Here is a 20796-nt window from a genome sequence, read left to right as displayed (position 1 = left end):
AATTACACACACACACACACACACACACACACAGAGTAAACTCTCTGTCAGTCCCCTAATAGGAAAACATAGTAAGCACCAACAAAGGAATTGTTGTTTTTGAATTCATATTCTCTCTAGTTAAAAATCATGTGTCCCCAGAATCATCATAATTTTGGAGTATTATGGCATCGCCTTACTGAACAATATAGTACTGTTTTCTTCAATACCTATAAATAATTGCCCATGAATAAAGAAAAAGACAACAGGAAAGTCTCATGTCAATAGGCTGCAAAAATAACATTCTTTTAAAGTGTGATGAAAATCCTGTAAGAGATCAGTGCTTTGTTTCCTAAATTCACTCACAAGGCATTTTACACAATTGTTGTTTTTCTTTTTTAATATTCTTTTGATGTTATAACAGTAGAAACATATTGCGGTCCTTCCTATGACAATATGTTGGAGGAATGCTTACAGTATTTCACGCTTGATCTAGTGCACATTTTAATGCTTAAAGATGTTATTTTAACTGTTGGGGGGAAAAAGAAGCATTAATTGCCAAGTAATAATAAAATAAGAAATAAACCTCAAAATGCTTTCCACTGTTCTTTTTTTCTTCCAGCATATTTTCTCCATGTTTCAAGAAAGATGGCTTTACATAGTAACTTAGAAATAACACCTAATGATTAACAGAATGATGGATGTGATGAATCACCTTTTTCTTGAGAAATAATAAATCAACATATTCCTACCCATAAATTTTTACTGAAAAATGTGAAATATTAGCAGCATATATTTAACGAGATGTCAGATACAAAAGCTGTCGACAGAATGTTGCCCTTATAACCAGTAGACTGCATTAAAATGTTACATTCTTTTTATATAACAATTAAAGTGATTCAAATATAATTTACAATTTTCTGAAATGAGTATTTTTATTCCTTGTTTTTATTCCATCATAACCATGGACATGATCTGCTCAAACACCATCAATATTAGAGTCTAGAGTTAAGCAAATGAAAGCTCCTGATATATAGTTTGCTCATAAAAATTTTGGTTAAACTTTAATTTTAGGATTATAAACTGAGATAGTCCTAAGATCAGGTTTGCCCATTTTATACCCAAGTGGTTCCCCCTAGCCCCTGTTTGGGTAGTGTTTTTTTCCCTTCCTCTGATTTCATTTTTAGGCAATCTTTACAGTGAATTCTGTTTGGATTTTCTGGAAGCTTATTTGAAGGGCGAATTTGTGAATACATTAAAGGTTAGTTGATTGTTAGTTGCACAGCAAGTTTGCTTTATTTCCATTTTGGGGGTGTTTTTCCTAGAGTAGCCATGGTGTATTGTGGGAAGTGGAGCAGGGCAGTGTCCTTCCCCTGGCTGTATTGATTTGCCCTTCAGCTGTGTGCAATGCAGAGAGAACCTCGGGCCTTGTTGTTGATTATCTACACAGTGTCTCTGGGAGCATTATTGACCCATTGCCGCTGACTGCCTGTGGCTCTTGATTTTTCACACCGTCTCCATGACACTCATAATAAAACATACTATCTTATTGCAACTCAGCTCGGAAGCCTACTGATTCAGCCTTAGAAGATCACAGTGTTTCTGGAGAACATTTATTGTATATGGGATAAAGTGTTGTAGCAATTTTAGGATTCCGTGTTGTATAGTTTTAATAGCTACCTCTATAGCAAGATTTTCACACACACTATTACATTTTTGTTGTTTTAAAAAAGCCAATACCGGCTTTGCATATATTGTTAACGTGACGTTTTATATTATTAGTACAAAATTAATTTTAGAGCATTGAGATAATAAAAGGAATATTATGTTTTAACATTAGGCTTGACATGTTGCTAGAATATTCATTTTCAAAGCTAAATTTTGAAATATGAGGATTATGCTATGACTTGTACTGTATAGTAAATGATAGCTTTTTCAGATTTCTGATTGTATTTGAATAAAATGCTTCTAGTTTGCTATTTCCAATGTGTTCTCCAAAATACATTTTGACTTCTAATAGGTATTATGTCATTTCTTATACCTTGACACCCTTTCTTAGTTATGTTGGAAGACTTTTTAAAATTTAAGCTGTAATTAGTAGACAGTGGATTTCTTTGAGCATATTTTTTGTGTGTGTTCTTTTGGAGGCTTCTTATTTTTTGAAATATCAGATTATTTTAATTTTTATTTCCCATTTTTTTTCCTAATCTGCAATCAGCATTTGTAATTCCTTTGTATCCTTAGTGTTGATTCATAGTGTAGGTTTCCAAAAAAAGAAAAAATCTCAGGGATCCTGAGAAATAGGTTTTGATTCTGCTGGTATGGAGAGGATAAAAATGAATGTGTTTCATAAAAATACTTTAAATATTTTAACCCACTATAAGTACTGGTATGAGTATAAATGGTAAAATAGTTTAAAAGAAAGTAATTATTCTTTCTAGAAGTATCTGGATATTTTTATAGAAAAGATAAGTCAAAAAGCAAGAGTTATAGGTTAGGTTAATATTGTTGGTTACTTTTTATTTAAGTTGTTTTAAGAGAGTTTTCATTAGAAAGAGCAAACTAAAATTTCTTTAATAGCCTATTTTTAATAAATTCAGATTTGGGGAATTATAATTAGGCTCATTTCTATTAGTACATGTCAAATTTCACAAATTCCCTAACTAAGGTCTGGTTCAAAACTGTTTGCTATAAAACTGCTTAGCAGTATGTTTAAATTAATAGTACCTCACCACTGGAAACATGTTAATTGTTTGACGATTTTTATCAGTGAACTTTGCCAATGAATTTTTGAACATTTTTGAAAGCGTAATTCATTTGCATTGGAGGACTTAGTGTGTATTTTCTTGTTTTATCTAATCTAAACATATGCTTTTTTAAAATATAAAATTGTCATAAAATAAGAGCTTTTTTTTTTTTAAGAGCTTTTTAACTAAAGTTTTTAGCAAGTATTGTTTGGGGCTGGTGGAGGGATATAGCATAGACTTAGTAGACTGCCTCCAACAGATTCACACAAAACCCCAAGCAGCTAAGTTGTCTCTAATTCAAGTTGGTTTGTTTCTCAATTAATTCATTTTGGGTTTACGTCCATTGATGTAAATAGGAGCCAATGACAGAGAGTCAGAGGAAGGGTGTCCCATTTCTCATCCCTCCAAATTAGTGGTGTACTTTAAAATTAAAATTAATTCCCCATGATTCTTCATGCCATACCTCAGAAAGCTTGGGACATGTGATAAGGATGAACCTGACAAAATCTCTCAACTCTTTGAGGCCTTTTTCAAATCTGGGTACCCAGGCTTGGGCAACATTTCATTCACCTCTGGAGGAAGTAACCAGGTACATGGGACCCCTTGTTATGCAAGCAGCTTTCTTCCAGAGCCAACCTATGTGGATTTTACACCCACAGTATGTCAAGTTTGAATTCCCTGTGTTGAAGTCAAGTACCAAGTTTACAGTAAACCTTGGTCACAGTGGTTTTGAGCCCTCCCACCTGATGATTTCTGATAGCTTGAGGTTTGTGTTCCACTTAAGCATAAGTATTTCAGGGTGTCTTTGGGCATTCAGAGCACTTTAAGGTATACTGAAGGCTTCCTCTAACCAAGTCATAGTTATCAGGTACTGCAAAGGTTAAGCCTTATCATCTGCACCAAAAAAAAAAAAGGTGAGGTTTCATCAAAAACTTCCATCCTCACAACCTTTCGACCACAATTTGATGATTATTATTGATTATTTCACAGCCTTTCACTCACGCTCTGCCACTGCGGCCAGCCCTGATATACAGATAGGGCTGCAGTCCAGCTAAAATAAGACTCCATCTTGATAATGGACTGAGATGAGATACTGTTATTTGATAAAGATAATTGATGTTTCACAGTGAATTGGAAAGCAGCTTCAAGTGCACCATATTTGGAGCTACATTCTATCCACAAATATGGCAGTTGTTTATAAAAATAGAACAAAAGAACTAAAATTAAATATTTGGACATGGCATTTGTAGAGCATTTTGTGCTGGTTTTTTTTCATTCTTTTGTTTTTCATGTTTGATTATTTTAAGTTTTACTGGGTAGGGGTACTGGAAGGGGCATATCATGTTATTTTTCCTCTTGGGTTTCAGGTTAGATTGTTAAAAATCTGACATGGCATGGGTGTTATTGATCAGCTCCCTTGCAGACTTAATACCTAAATTCTGTGTTTGGATTATGATGAATCACTGTCATGCATAAACCTGGTATCATAGGTCAAAGTTAAATTTCATGTTATCATTAATTTCGTGAACATTTTACATGCTGTATGAAAACACAATTTAAATTATTGATCGTAAACATCATGTCTCATGGCAAACACAATTCAAATCTGTGAATGCAGGTTGGGCTTCTCATTTATTATTAACAAATTTCTCTAAAAATAAAATCTAACTCATAGTATGTTCATCGTGCTCCCTTCCGTCACCAGGTTTAAGTTGATTAAGGTATCATTCATCTTAGGTACTGTTCATCCGATTTCTTTTAGTCTTATCACCTCCGTAACCCTTAATTAAGCAATAAGGCTTGACAGCGAGTATGGTTATCATGAGATAATGACACCCCAAGTGTGTTGTGAGGCACAAGGTTCAGCTGAGTGCTTCTAAACCTCTAGGGGTGTGATTATCTCATGATAAACATGCCACGTTGCTGCTCATTGATACCATCGTTGCATATACGCATGGCTGGAGTTGGGATAAAATTGACACTTTCTTGCCCACCTTCTTACCCATTCAAATTGTTGATTTTATAAAATGATTGGTTCAGATCTCAGACTTATAAACCAAAAATGTGAGCCCATAAGCTTTTATTATTTAAGTAGTTTCAGTTGACTTGCAAGTACATCTTTGAATAAAATATAAATTGATTTTTTTTTAAAGGTAAAGTTTCTTCAGAAGAAAGGCTGCATGAAAAGCAAAGATATTTTTTGATGTTGTAATTTTGAGCAGTTAGTGGACACCATACCAAGAAGCGCTTAAGGATTAGACATGCATGTGCTTTCATGTAAATGAAGATACTAAATAGTTGAAAGTTCTCTAGGAAATATTAATTGGAATTTTGGTTTAGAAAATCTCTTTCACCTTATCACTTGTAACTGTCACAGTTAAAAATAGACCAGTGCAGGGAGAAGAGAAAATAGCAGTTTCAGAATTTTATTTTAGTTCAGATGTCTGGTGAATTGGTAATATTTCAGGGAAAAATAATTTTTATTTTCTTGCATAGGCCCTAATTTGGTATCTAAAAGGAAAAATGGGATTATCGACAGTAGCATTGACATGTGAAAGGGAAAAAGAGACCACCTTTTAAATGATCTACCTTCTCAGGAATGTGTGTGTATACATACTTTTGTTTGAAAAAGGGGAAATATTGAAAATATCATGGCTAACTTTGGAATATTTTCAGTATGAATTTAAGTTAATCATGCATTCTAAAACAAAACTACTCGCTAGAACTCTTTTGTGATGAAGAAAATGATCTATATCAATGTTTTCCAATACAGTAGACATTAAGCACCTATAGCTAATGATACTGAAGACCTGAATTTCTTATTATATTTAATTAAATTTAAAGGTGCATTTGGCTGATGACTAATATATTGAATAGCTTAGTTCTCAAGTAAAAAAGAAAATCCCTGAAAGTTTGTCTTTCTTGAGCTCCTCTTAGAAAATTACTGAGAAATGAATGACTTTGTGGCCTAAAAGAGTATTTTCCAAGGAATTAGTCTGTTTTATAATTTTTAAAATTATAATGTTTAAGTAAAAACTGAAAATGTCTAAGTTTTACAAGGCCTAAAATTCTCCTCAGCAGAACTTCTATTCTAATTCATATTCAGTTTTTCAGAAGTTCCTGTCCAGGGACACCTGGGTGGCTCAGCAGTTGAGCGCCTGCCTTCAGCCCAGGGCATGATCCTAGGTCCTGGGATCGAGTCCCACATCAGGCTCCCTGCATGGAGCCTGCTTCTCTCTCTGCCTCTTTCTCTTTCTCTCTCTCTCTCCTGAATAAATAAAATCTTCAAAACAAAACAAAAAAAAACCCTCCAAAAAAAAAAAACACGAAAGAAGTTCCTGACCAGTAGTTAAGTTTTTGATGCATGTTCAAACAATTAAACTAGTTGCAAAATTAAAGTAATAGCTTCCCTGGCAAAGTGAAACACTTTAGGAAGAATTTCTGCCAACCAAAATGCTGGGACTTTTTGTGCCTCTTTATTAAAAGACCTAATCTTTGATCATACCATGTAGTTTTATTTATTTATCACGTAGAAAGAAAATGTTTTTTTTTTCTTAATTAGAATTCGAATGTCCAAGCCTGCCTTTTTTCTTATAGGTACAGTTTCCTATTTTGAAAAGGTCAAGAATATTATTTAAACCTCAAAAACTCTGTTGGTGAGTCCAGGCTTTCTCATTTCCATAGCTTAGTTTGTTCATTCCTAAAACCACCTTTGACTTTTAAGCTAAAATATTTACCAAGCCCCAGTCTGTAGGTGAATGTCCTCTAAATGAGCAAACAGGAACATGTAAAACTAGTGTCTTTCTTTAAGTGGAAAATAAACATTTCTTAAAGCATAGGCTGATATAATTACTATTTTTGTTGGTATTTTGTATTTTTATTCATTAGTCTTTAAAAATATGATTAGAGCATGCCAGGGAGACAACTGTAAACAAAATTGCCAATGCATTTAGTATAAATCCATGAAATCAAAGGGTGTGTGAGGGAGGGAGCCCTCTTTCATTATATGAATTGCATTGCCATTCATGGCAAATAAAACTATATTTGAAACAAAGTTCTAGATAGTTCTTTGGGTGAATAGCAGTGAGTAGCAGTAGAAGCTGCTGCCATTACAGTCCAGAGGGAAGGAAGCGTTTCCTCCTTTTACATGTGGCAGTCAGAGGATTGGAGGGGCTGATCTGTGCGCAAAAAGCACATTTGGGAATCCTTTTGCATTTCTGGATTCCTAATAAGAACCACCATACTCCACCTTTATGTCTAATTTTAAGCAAGGTTTTTGTTTTTTTTTTGGGGGGGGGGGGTGTTTGTTTTTAAGATAGCGGTAGGAAGTTCTTTTAAAGATTTATTTTTAGAGAGCTCAAGCAGGGGTGTGGAGCTAAGGAGAGAGCAGAGGAAGGGGAAAGAATCTCAAGCGGACTCCTCGATGAGTAGAACCGTAAATGGGATTTGATCTCAGAACCCTGAGATCATGACCTGAGCTGAAACCAAGAGTCATATGCTTAGTCATCCAGGCATCCCAGTAGGAAGTTATCTTAAAATAAAATATGCTACTGATGAAATATTATGATTTCTAAGATTTTCTTGAAAACTACATGGGAAGGGGAAGAGAAGATAGGTCTGATTGAAGCAAAAATAACCATGAATTGATCATTGTTAAGGTTGGTGAAGGGTATATAGAGTACATTATACTCTTCTGTCTGCTTTTGTGCATGTTGAAATTTTCCATAACAATTTTAAATATAAACAACTATATATTGGGTTAGTGTAAATATTAATATCCCTGATAATAATACTTGTGAGGTAATATATACTCATTTCATAGTCATTCTCCTTTAAACTCTTGCTGTTACTCACCCTCATCCTTCTTGAAGGCTACCCTTCAATTTCTTTGCTTAGACCAAACTGTTTTTGTGGGGAGGGGAAAGGGAGTACTCCAGTGTCTCCTCCTCTCTCACACCCAGAACCTTTGCACATAATTTTTCCTCTCTTCTCTGGCTGACATATCCCATCACCCTCCCTCACTTAAATTAACGGCTCTAAATGAGCAATGGGTTTAGAAACAAGTCCTCACTTGTTTCTAAACCCAGTGGTCACTGATACAACAACTGTACTATTGGGGACTAGACGGATTCTCATTCAGCCCGGTACCCATCCAGAAGCCCAGTTGCTCACCTTCTGTTATCTTGTGATTAAAATCAGGACAGATGCCTTTCTCAGCTTTGGATACAACATATGAAGATTGTACCTCTCCTCACTTGTTACCCTAGTCGTCCTCCTCTGTTTTATAAATAACGGGGGGAAACTGGTCAAATGAGATTTGGCTTAATCTTGAGAGAGACGAAAGACCATGGTAAAGTGGAAAAATACCAGCTTCCCGGAAGAGCAAGGGTGAAGAACTCTAAAAATTTTAGGTATCACATGGACCAAACATAGCAAGTTTGCAGGCCACCCTGGGCCTGCAGGCAATCTACAGATGTGGATAAAAGCATGAGTAATTATGGGGTAAAAAAGAAAAATCTGTTTCTGTAGAACTCTCAGTATCTTATACCTCTATCTAAAATATGGTTTATTGGGATCCCTGGGTGGCTCAGCGGTTTAGCACCTGCCTTTGGCCCAGGGCATGATCCTGGAGTCCCGGGATCAAGTCCTGCATCGGGCTCCCTGCATGGAGCCTGCTTCTCCCTCTGCCTGTGTCTCTGCCTCTCTCTCCCATGAATAAATAAATAAAATCTTAAAAAAATAAAATAAAATATGGTTTATTAATAGCAGTCCAAAATATTATTTAAACTATGAATACCAGTACCCTGCTTTAAAATGTGATTCCACAAAACTTTCAGAGGAATAAAATGTTAATGAGAGAAAAGACCCCCACGTTTTAGTTCACTTGCTCTTTATGAGTTCAGGTATAATTTAATGCAATGTTCAGACTATTCATGCCTTTCAAAACATATTATTATTTATGTTATAAATATATCTTGCCAGATTTTTAACATTCTCCATTTCTTCTTCTAATTAATCATATTAATCAATTAAAACTGAAGCCATGAGGCCTGCTCAGTGTAAAGTAACCTCAAGCCCATGTTGTTTAATTTTATAAAGCACCCATAATGAAAAAGAATAATTCAGCTAATCAAATAACAACTTCCTTTCTCCTTACCTATCTTGATTAAGGCAGCTGGTCTTCTGGAATCATTCCTGCAGCCTGAGAATCCATTCCAAGCTAGACATGCGTCAGTAGCAAAAGTGCATTAACATGACTGCTTTAGAGCCAGGAAGATGGGGATGCTTGCCTTCTTTGTGGAACAAGCAACACTACATAGCAGCTCAGCATCTTGTAAATTAGAGTTTGTGGGGGTGGGGATTGGCAAAGTAGGTGAAGGGCATTAAGAGGTATAAACTTCCTGTTACAAAATAAATAAGTCATGGGGATATAAGGTACACATAGGAAATATAGTCAATAATATTGTGATAACTTGGGTGATAGATGGTAACTAGACTCATCATGGGGTTCAATTCATAATGCATAAAAATATCAGATCACTGTGATGTATATCTGAAACTAATAGGATATTGTGTGTCAATGATACTTCAATTTAAAAAGTCTATCTGTTGGAAGAGATTATAGAATATCTTTATAAAGAGAAGTCTGTGTGGAATGTTTCTTAATAAACTAAGGTATCTCAAAAATGATAGACCTAGGATCAAGACAAATATGAGATTGAGTGGGCCTTTACACACAGAGATTATTCCCAAAGGAGTGAATTTTCTTATGCAAATTTTAAAATTAAAATTGAGTTTTATCTAAAAGTAGAAAATAATATATTTCTAACAATATTGAGCATATTAAGTAATAAGTAGCTCTGAAAAGGTCTGAAGAGTAGAAATGAAAAGTTTTGTGGTTAGGGCCATATGGAGCAGAGGATGGTAACAGAGAACTATTCCAAGTAATAGGTGGTAATTTTTTTTGAAAAACAGTGTAATTGGGTGGGGGTGACTGGGTGATGGGCACTGAGGGGGGCACTTGATGGGATGAGCACTGGGTGTTATTCTCTATGTTGGCAAATTGAACACCAATAAAAAATAAATTTATTTAAAAAAATAAATATTTTAAAAAAAGAAAAACAATGTAATTAATGTGTAAACATAATCAAGTGACTTTTCCTGGTTGCATTGTATTCCCCAATCCTGCTGTGAGTTCTCAAAGCCAGTCCAACCTATCCCCAAATATTCCCCTGGACCAGGAGTTCAAGGATAGTATGTCAAGGGAACCTGCAGCATCCCTTGGGTAAAGTTGTCATTAAAGGGACATGTCCCAGCTCTGGACAGTTGTTTGTCCTTTATTTGGAGCTTGAATGAGAGAAAGCTAAACCACAGCTGGTGTTACAGCTATGACTCACCTCTCCTTCATGCCGGTCCAAACTGCAAGCTCCCTCACTACTATAATAATTGCCTCGTATTTTGTGGAATTTTATGTACCTCCAAAACTCAAATCTATATCATAGTAATGTTGCTGGTAGTTGACTACATAGTATATCTATGTTTACATATTTGTCAAATAGTTTGAATGATATAGAGTAATTTGGGGGGGAGAGGGAAGGAGACATACTTAGCAGGCTAATAAATTGACTTCCTAAGAAGCAAAGTAGAAAAACCTCTGGAGTTATTTTGGAAATACTCAAATTGTTTAAATAGACATTCATGAGCTTCGGAAGTTGTATCTGATAACAAGAATTTGGAATTCAGTAAAGGAAACAGTTTTTCTCAAGTTTCTAATGCTTAACTCTTATCAAGTTTGGCATATGGATGCCAAGTTTGACTAGTAATCAATTTAATTTTTTTCTTTTATTTCTTTTGGAATAATGCCATTTGCTATAATGAGATGGGGCTGCCTGGAAAAATAGTAAACCTGCTGACCACTCTGTGAAGCCCCATGCCATGATTTTAAATTTTTATTGTAAAAAGTGTGACGTCGTGTCTGAGTAAAGGCTCTTAAAAAATTGAATTTGTATCAAAAGAAATGCAGAAATGTATGTAATTTACCTCTGTCTCCCTGGATAGGCCTTTTCAGCTCTTAACTCTGTAAACGCTCCATTTTAAAAGTGTTAGCAAAGCACTTTTGTTGAGGCTGTCAAACGGAGCTTCTGTCTAGGGATGTTGGTGGGATGGGGGGGGTGGGGTATGTTTTTCCTGTTCACCATAATTTATAGGAAACCCTTTCACAGGAATGGCATTTTCCTGTAAAGGGATCAGTCATTTCCCAGGATAATCTTCTGATTACTGGATACATATTTGGCCGTGATTGGGGAGGTAAATTGCTGTCAATCAATTATATGGCAATTGCCGAGGGAAACAGACCTTGTTGCTAGTATGTCACCTACTTTACATTTTTTGTTGATTACAATGGAACCTGTAAGACTGTTCATTCGTTACTATTTAAGGGGCATCTCACTGCATTCTACATCTGTCTTTATCCTCTGTTGAAGTAAGTGGATGGAAATCCTGGGAAACCCATGACTTTTGTTATGCTTATGGCATTTCTGAGTTCCTTCTTTCTCAACTATTCTGTTAATTTTTGACGACTAAATGTAGTTTCTCATCTTACTGGGAATAAGAATTTGTTCCATACTGGGAATTTTTTTTTTTTTTTTACCTCTTTTGTGTTGTTGTTTTTCTAAAGTTTTCCCAGAATAATTATAAACTCTCATGATACTGGATAAGTATGTTTACATTTGCAAGAGCATTGTTTAATGGACTCTGTGATTTTAAAATAAAGAGTAGCAAGATTTTCAGTATCCTTTGTTGATAGACTATTTATCAGCCATACCCCCATAGTGCCCATTATATTAAAGAAAAAAATCCAATTGCATGCCACTCTAGAACATATTTAAACTTTCAAGTCTCATAATAGCGTAGCCTCCCCTCATTCTAGCATCCAAAAAGTTCTAGACTTCAGGATCATAAGCAGGGAATTTTACCAAACTGATCACCTGCTAGACAGTGTTAAATCTCTAGGAGGTAGCTAGTCATTTATTAATTCATTAAACAGTTATTTTGAGAAACAATGGTACATAACTCAGATGAATTAAATTCTCAAAGTTGGTATAATGCTAAGGATATAAAAATCTGAAGGTGATGGCTGGTGTGCCTACCATCTGCCTGTAGTTGTAGGATAAATGGGAATAGAAAAGGACCTTGAGAAAACTGCCTTTGCAAAAATCCTGCCAGTTTCCTCAGAAACCCACATTTTAGTTCAGAGGATGGGTTCCTTTTCAAAATGGGTATTTCCTGGCAAAAACAAGTTTAAAGGTATAAAATTTGTGATTTTTTTTTAAAGCATAGTATAAGTAATTACTGAATTATAGCATTTATTTCTTAAGGGAAAAAAACCTGACGGATAAGGACTGCATCCTCCTGGAACTAGCTCTGTCATATACTAAAAGTATATTCCAGCATAACTCATTCTGTCTACAATAAACGCCACTGGGATTATATGAATTACAGCTTTCTTCTAAATCACGCCCAAGTTGTCTGTTTGTACACCATGCCCAGTTCTTCCAGCATTCACAGATTTGTCCTTCTTTCCTCTCCTGCTGCCTCTAGGCATTCACCTCAAAATCCTAAAATGTATTCTTCTTTGCCAGAAAATATAACAAAGTTCCTTCACTTGGGTTCATGAGAACTTCTAGAATCCACCTGGATACTTTGAATTTCTGACCCCCTCCTCCCCCTACGTCCTCTTTCTTCCCGATCCCTGGGTTCACAGTGTCAGCTGCCTTAGCAGGTGTGATGTGCACACATCTGGGGATTCCCTCCGCAGCACATCGTCATGGGGATACAACCTGGTCTGCTAGTGAAAGGATATTCTGTCCAACGAGATATTTTGTCTCATACAGACATAGAGGCAGTTGGAATTAACACACATTCGGTAACTGGGCCACTTACTGCTTTGAGGCCTACTAATTTCAAATCAAAGAATAGAGCAATAAATTGAGAGGACTGCCAGAGGGGTGGGAGCATCCGCATGTCTGCTGTTTAAAGTGAGTCCACAAGTAGTTCATAAGAGGCTGACTGTAATCCCTTCCCATTCTCATTTATTCATCCATGTATTAAATATTATTTTCTAATACAAATCAATTGAGAATCTGTTTCTTCTCTTAAGGAGCTGGTCCCCAGCTTCTGCACACTGCACAAGGGCTGGTCACTGCTCTTTTTCAGGTGCATCTAAATTAAAAGGAAAGCTTGGATTTTCTTTGCACATGTACTTTAGAGAAGATATATGGCTACTTCTCTTAAATTCTGGGGCTTTGAAAGAGATAGTTTAATAGTTCACAAATTACTGAAAATATTTAAAAATTAAATTTTCAGGAAAAAAAGTTAAAATGCTCTTATAACCAAATTTACCTTAAGCTGAAAATGGAAAATTATAGCAGTTTGACCGATAGATGCAACCAAAAATGTATAAGCTGGTATATAAATAAAATTAGGCTACTTGGTAGGTTAGAAAGTTCTGTAGAATTAGTTGGTCCCTGATAAAAATTTTGTGTTCCTTTCATTTTTGAGGCAGTTGGTCCAGTAGAGGGGAGAACCCCAAGGGAATTAGAAATGACCAGAACTATTTAGAAGAGGGCAGGGGAAACAGCCTCATTTATTCCTTCTGCTTTGTCAACCAGTACAAAATGGTGCTCAAAATCTGAGGCTTCAGGAAGCAGCAGACTGTTATATAATATTCTTTATTCTTTGCACCCTACAATGGCCATGTAAGCATTTAAGCTTATTTTTAAAAGCTTCTTTAATATTTCACCTGAGAGGTAAAGAGCATATAATATTTTTTTTTAAATTGCCTGCAAATAGCCTTAAAAAAAAACTGGATCTTTTCTAGACCTAATACAGAAAGAATCACATTTCTAAACCATAAGCGCTGTCATATGAGATTAATATGAATGAAAGTTATGTATGTAAATACTTAATTGCTTGAGCATTTTATAAGAAACTGTGACTTGCATGAGGCCTTTAAAAAAAATCAGATTTAAAACAAACCTGGATTAAACAATGAATTGTTCAGAGGAAAAGAAGCAATTACTTTTCAGAAACAACATACATCCTTCTCCATGGTCTCTGGCAGAGTGTTTTCAAGTATGATTTGATCAATAACCTCACAGTAGTGGCAGATATAGAAAAGAATAAATGTTTATCACACTTGTAAACATCTGAGGCAAAGCTGAAGTATTTACTGAAAAGACAACATCCATTCTTGAATTTCCCCATGGGTCAGATCTGGGCGGGGGTTGGGGGGCATTTACTGTTAGATCTGTAAGGCTGAGTATTAATGACTAAAACCGGAAATTAAACTAACAATTCATTTTTATCATAAATATCTGTGTGTTTCCTGGCAAAGTGAAATAAGGAACTTTGCTGAATTGTCCAAAGGGTGTTTCATTTCCATATGGACAGATAACACAGATCTTGGCAACCAGAGGGAGCTAGGGGAAAGTTGCCTTTTGTGGCTTCTTAAAAACAAACAAATACAATCAAGCCTTTAAAACCCATTCCACTCCTTGTAAAAAAAATATTTCCTAATTCATCTTAGGATATTTTTTGGCTCTCGGGCTGGTCCCTAGAGCCCAGCCTTTTCAGAAGGAAGATGAGTAAATTACGTAGGTTATAAGCACAGGACCAAACAGCTGCTGGTGCCAGTGGGATGTGCGGTGTTGCTAGCAGGAGCCAAGTGAGTGGGGAAGGAGACCAGCCTGGTTTTCAGTGTGTTCTCTTAGTTGCACTGAATAAATACTAATTAAATAATGAATGTGTGCATGATGTGCGTTTTAGAACTCACTTTCCTCTAACTCTAGTTTTAGAGAAGCTGCTTTTCCTGATGATCTTTACAGGAAGAGCGAAGAGCAGGGGAGAAAGTCCTCCTCCTCATTATGGTGTTGCTTTCTTATGTTCTGTGGAAAACAAAAACAAAGGAATGAAGGCAAATGAGGTGTACCTTTGGGCATCCTGCACCAAAGGACCTGTCCAAAGAGGTGGGCAGGAGGGTGCCAAGGTCCCAGGGTGTTCCTGAAAAGAACAGTCTGATATCCAAAGCCCCAGTGTTTATGTAGTGAAAACCCCCTTATTCTGGCATTTCGTGGGCCTCCCTGCCCCACCCCAGACCTACGAGAGACTGGGTTTAAACCTCCCGCCTCTCAGGAGCTGTGCATGTTCCTGGAACTCTTTCACTGGGCCTCAGAGAGGCAGAGGTCAAGTGTGCCATCTCTCAACATGTATGTTTGACGCTACATTGTAGGCATAATGCAGGCTTCTAATGGGTCCTACTTACTAAAATCAGGTTGGCGTAGACTCCCTTAGAACATGGAGGCAGGCGTATTTCATGGGACAAAATGGTCTACAGGGAAAGGGTTGTGTTGTCAGCATACTTGAAGTCAGCATGGCCTTCAGCAGCTTTGAATTAATCACTTCTACACTCCTTTATTATGCTGCTTGCCTTTGTAACTCCTCCCATATAGAATTCTATTAAGGAAGGATGATTTGAAGCTGGGAGGTCCATTTCAGGGAGCTAATCATCAAATGATACAGCTGTAAAATGTCATTATTAAAAGCAAGTCTCACACACACACACACAAAAATACAGTAAGTTGTGCACATAGAAAATCATCATTTTTTTTACCCAAAGAAGAGCAAATTTTGTAGATATGAATGTGGTTTAAGTGGCTGTTTACCCAGAAGCAATAAATTAGCATATTCTAGTTACAGAATAAGAAAATATCTTTAAAAAATTTATAAATATTGAGTAGTTGAGAAATTGTAGGCCTTATTCTTAATTGTTCTGAGTTCTTGATAGTACTTAGCAGCCCAGAAAAATAAGCTTTTAGCAACAATATCCCACCCAATACTAGTGTGGATAATGTGTCATATAGGAGGCATAATAATTTATTCTGTACTTTCAAATATCTGGGGATAGCCTGTTCATGAAGCAATCAGAGTTATGGGAATACTTATAGAGTCTTCTGTTAGAAAACACAGTATGAAAAAGTTTACAGAGAATGTCAGTGAAATAAAATCCTGACAGTGAAATCCTTTAGTTTAATGTAAGACTTCATGACAAATAACAGCAGAGTTCTAAATCTCCCCATATTCTACAATACCCGTCTTTGTGTAGGAAGAAACCCAATTAAGGATTTAGGGTGGGGAGAATGTTTGTGATTCCAGAAATATAAAAAAAAGCTAAGTCCATTAGATAAGTGGAGATAATAGAGATAAATATTTCAATAATAAATATTAGGAAATAGTCATATGAAATGGTGATGAATTTTATATTTATATATTTTTAATATGTTTATATTAAATATATATATGGCCTCAGTTGGGCAGGAAGAGTAACCCACAGAATTCTTTTAAACCAGTTGTTCTGAGATGACTAAAATAATGAGAAAGGAAAGTAAGAATTCTTTTAAACCTTTTCCATGAGATCAGCCCCTATATTAGTTTGGGGCATCAGAGTCCTTGAAAAATATCTGGCAAAGGGCTCAGAAGAAGAAAAAGTGTTCAGAAAAAATGTAGGCCAGGAAAAAAAATAGCAAAGGTTTTCTTTGTGTTGACAGCCAAGAAGAGATAGAGATACATTATGGCAGAGAAAACAATCAAGAAAAAATGACCAAGACTAATGAGAAGAATTTAATGCTTTTGCGCTATGATCTTATCCAATAAATTTAACAATACAGACAGATAGAAGAGAAGATGGAAAGAAAAATAGAAAACCGCAAATCAACTACCTAACTAGGGCAGAAGTAGGACTCCAGAAACCCTTCCTAGAGCATGAACCGTTCCCTGGCTTTGCCACAACAATTTCCTAAAAAGAAGGGATCTCTGTCTCCCTCTGGCCACCATGAGCTTCTCTCTTGTCCTTTGGCAGCATTCCTTGTACTGCTTTACATTTGGGGCCGAATTCCCTGCAGCAGATTTCTGTAATCAGGACGTGGAATAGTGCTACAGCTGGTTGGCAGACCACCATTTCCTGTGTTTGGCAACCATCTCGACGTGAAGAACTGAGAGTACCAAACTATTTAGAGAGCCCTACATTAACAAATATAGTATGGACACAGAAAAATGTCAGTAAGCTAAAATCCTGACAGTATGATCCTGTAGTTTATAAAGTAGTTTTAAAGAGATTTATTTGTGTTTTTATTTAATTAGCCAGAATCACATTTATATTTTTAAAAGCCTATCATAAACCAGAATTTCTTCAGTGGCCAAGAAGAAAAGTCTTAAAAATATTATTCCAGCTTTTTCGTATTTGATTTCACAGATCCTGTATTGTTTCATTTCCTGTGTTTCTTAATTAAGAAAGTGTGAATGAAGAATGATTCAAAAACACTGATTTGTTTTCCTTCTTTCATTGAATATTGTGTTTTCCACACCCCTTTCTTGAGTGTTATCTTAATTGTATGCCCCGTATTCTGTAGACAGATTGATTTTTTTCAAATTGACCAAATAAACCATAAGCATTTTTGTTTTTTAGTGTTTTTAATCTAACTTTTTTGGGAAAGGATTGTGTGTTGAAAATTGATAAACTCCAGCAGCAGGTCCTTTGGTCTGTCACTCTCACACAGCCATGGAAAAGTGGAAAGCCCTTCTAGAACTGCATCGTGACACACATGTGATGTGTGCAGCTTTTTTTTTCTTTTTTTATAGATTGGTGGTACTTCTAGACAACATTCAAAAGTTTTCCTCATGTAAAAGCTAGGCTGTTTCAGTATTATGCCATTTATTAAATATAAATAGATTTCTGACAGAATATTTAGCATAAAAGTCTGTATTTGCAGATTCTAAAATTTCTAAAATACTTTACTAAATCCTTCATCTTTTGAAAGTAATATAAATATTTATGAACAATAACAGATGTAAATGTGGGTTTAGGACTTTCTAAAAAAAAGAATTTAAGAATTGTTTGGACCAGAAATCCTGAATCAATCGCCAGTATCGTGAACCAAAAAAAAAGAAGGTAGAGCTGGTATTCAAAAGGAAGAAATGTTGCCTTTGGCATACAAAGATGTACTAGAGTGATGCACAAGAATTCAAGTTAAAGATCGCGTCTTGTGGATTTACAGGAAAAGTGTCCTTACTGAGAAATGATAGGTTGTGGTTAAGGTTCCCCAAGGGAGAGTGTGGGCGCACCCTCCACTGAGATCTGATGAACAGCTAGGAAATGCATTCCAGGGAACGGCTGTAGCTTCGTGCTGTAAGTAATTAGCTTTTTGCATGTCCGGGCCTGGGGGTTTCCAGACAACAGCGACAAAAGCATCAGTCACTACACTACACACCTTTTCGTAATAGATCTATTTTCCTATATACACATACCTGTAGCTGATTTAATGAGGTACAGTTTACATGTAGGGACTGTACCCATGGTAAATGCACAGTTCGACGAGTGACAGCAAATGCGTCCAGTCTTCTCACCACCGCTGTTATCAGGATGAGAACATATCTACCACCCCAAGAAGTTTCCTTCTCGTCATCACTGCTCTTTCTGTCACTGTCGCTTTGCCTTACTGAGAATTTCATAAGGTGAATCTCATACGGTATGTGGTTTTTGTGTCTGGCCTAGTTCACTTAGCATCATTTTTATTTTCATTGACCTCACCGTGCTTCTAGTCTGTTTTTCTTTACTAAGCACTAATGCTAAACTTCTCGATACAGAGGCCAAGTATGAACCCCAGCTACAAGACCAGGGGTCCGTCTGTATGGGAACAGAAATTGTTCAGCCACATTAAATAGAGGAAAAAAAAACAAAAACAATTCCTGGAGCAGTCTTTATTTTTGAAGTTGATTTTCTAGTCCCTCTGACTTGTCATTGGGATTTTTATTGCCGCTGTCTTCTGACTCCTTGGGTGCTTTCTGGTATCTGTATTTTTAAATTAAAAGGAAAAATTGTTTTTGTTTTCAGCATTTTGTGATAATTTCACAGCTCTTGTAGTAATGTACTGTGTGCCCTGAGGTATCTCAACTCATGACTAGAAATCAGTGGGTCAGAAAATTCTTATATGAAAAACTAAATTAAATACAACTTAAACGTATATGTGACTGTACTATAATTTTCTTTACAGCTAGGAATATTTTTCTAGTACAAGTGAATTATCTAAGCAAATGTACCCTTTATGGCTTCCCAGAAGTTAGTTATTCCCACAGTCAGACTTTTCAACTGGATCTTTTTTTTTTTTTAAGTTATCTGAGAATGTTTTCTATAGCGTGCCTCTAAATTGAGCGTTTATCTGCGTCCTGCACCTCAAATTATTTATTTAGAAAAATAGATTGGATAGGATGCAAGAAGTTATTTTATAGGCAGAAATGAAACCTCTCTTCCCACAAATGAAATAGACTAAGCAAGCGGGATGACTTGTTGGCTGTGGCAATAGGTGATGTAATATTTAGAATATATCATCACGCCTTTTACAAACCTGTGTAAAATGTCCTGTAACACTTCAGTGGCTGCAGCTGTCATCTCATTTCTTCTGGATTAAGTTTGGTCAAGAAAGAAGCTGCCTCATTTTCTAGTTGTCATTTGCCCAGGAAGTAAAAGCAAATTGTAATGAGGGAATCACAGCAGGAGAACCTCCTAACAAATGAGAGGCATATATTGACTGGCAGCCAGCATGCCATTTCAGTGATAAATGTATTTTTATACACTGCTGTTCAAGGTCATTCACTGTTATCCTTGAGTGTGCAGCCACCAAAAATCATGCAATTCACATTCTAAACAGTTCTGATCATCAGAGCCAAGATGCCTTACTTAAAAAAAAAAATCAGCCATTAATTTTATACAGCACTTAGATAAATTAAACATCTTTATATTTTCACTGTGGTTTTATCTTGCTTTTGTTGAAAGTTGACCAGAAACCAAAGAATACATAAATTTGTGAGTAGTTGTGAGGTATATATCTATAGATTTATTATAGTGTTCACAGAAGCCAAACTTGAATGTGGAGAAGCCCCAGTAATCAGTTCTTCTTTGTTTTGTGGTTCTTCAGTTTTTAAAAATTTAAAGAACTTATAATTTTAGAATTCCAAAACAAAACTACCTTCATTTTAAGACTTGTACTGTATGTTTGAAGTAGATTTCATATTAAAAATACTATAAATATTTTGCTTTTAGACCTACCCCAATCCAAAGAAAATGTAATTACTAACTTTTTGAACATGGACTCTAATTATTTGGAGAAAAAGTGATCAGGTTATTCACCCGGTTTTATTCAAAACTGAACCATACTTATCTAAATATTAAATGACCAAAACTATTATTATCCAACTTTCTTTTTTAAATTTTTATTCATTTGACACAGAGAGTGAACACAGGCAGGGGGAGTGACAGGCAGACAGAGAAGCAGACTCCCCACTGAGCGGGGAGCCCATTGCAGAGCTCAATCCCAGGACCCCAGGATCATGACCTGAGCTGAAGGCAGACACTTAATCCACTGAGCCGTCCCTGTTACCCAACTTTTAAAATTGCCATATAGAGTGAAAGATTTAGATAGGAATCTGATCTTAAAAGTTATTTTAAAAGTTAAATTATATGGAAAATGCGATGGTTTGGGTTGCACAATGTCTTTCAGTAAATATTTTTAAAAATATTATTGGGTCCTAAAGTCCTCGTCACAAAATGTGTTTCCAGTTAGTATATATGCCCTGAAAAATCACAAGGCTCTTGTGATCTACCTGCATCTAATTCTCCATCCACCTTTACTTTTCTCCACTTCATCCCTTCACCATAAATCCAGTCATTTTGAAAGTTAGTTTTTCTGCTCAGGGGGTACTTTCTCTTTCTCTGGGCCTTTGATCATAATGCAGCCTCTACACGGGACACGCCTTAGGTCTTGCGGTTCCCCACTTGACTGCAGTGCACACACACGCAGCGCCGTATGTGGCCACTGGTGACTGTTACCCAAAAGATCGCTGTGCATTCCTACAGTATTCCCACAATTTAATTTCTACCCGAAGGTGTACATGTAAAGGCAGGAAAATTAGTGTCTTCCCCCGCTTTAGCTTAGAACTTTAGTGAATCCATAGTGTAAGG

At 36.1% G+C, this 20796-nt stretch overlaps 1 protein-coding gene across 5 annotated transcripts in view; it reads left to right on the top strand.

Annotated features, from left to right (window-relative positions):
- The window catches only part of WDR7 (WD repeat domain 7), a 354125-nt gene that overhangs the window by 307736 nt on the left and 25593 nt on the right, over positions 1-20796 (top strand). The window contains exon 29 of one of the 5 annotated variants that reach the window (XM_077891973.1): positions 602-811. The exons of the other annotated variants lie outside the window; for them this stretch is intronic. Within the exon in view, the coding sequence (XP_077748099.1) occupies positions 602-649 (48 nt within the window). The 3' untranslated portion in view covers positions 650-811. Of the gene's footprint in view, positions 1-601; positions 812-20796 lie in introns of those variants that run through there. 5 annotated transcript variants of the gene reach the window in all.

The sequence above is a fragment of the Canis aureus genome, chromosome 1, assembly GCF_053574225.1.
Source record: "Canis aureus isolate CA01 chromosome 1, VMU_Caureus_v.1.0, whole genome shotgun sequence".
Taxonomy (NCBI): domain Eukaryota; kingdom Metazoa; phylum Chordata; class Mammalia; order Carnivora; family Canidae; genus Canis; species Canis aureus.
This window is presented reverse-complemented; position numbering and strand designations above follow the sequence as displayed.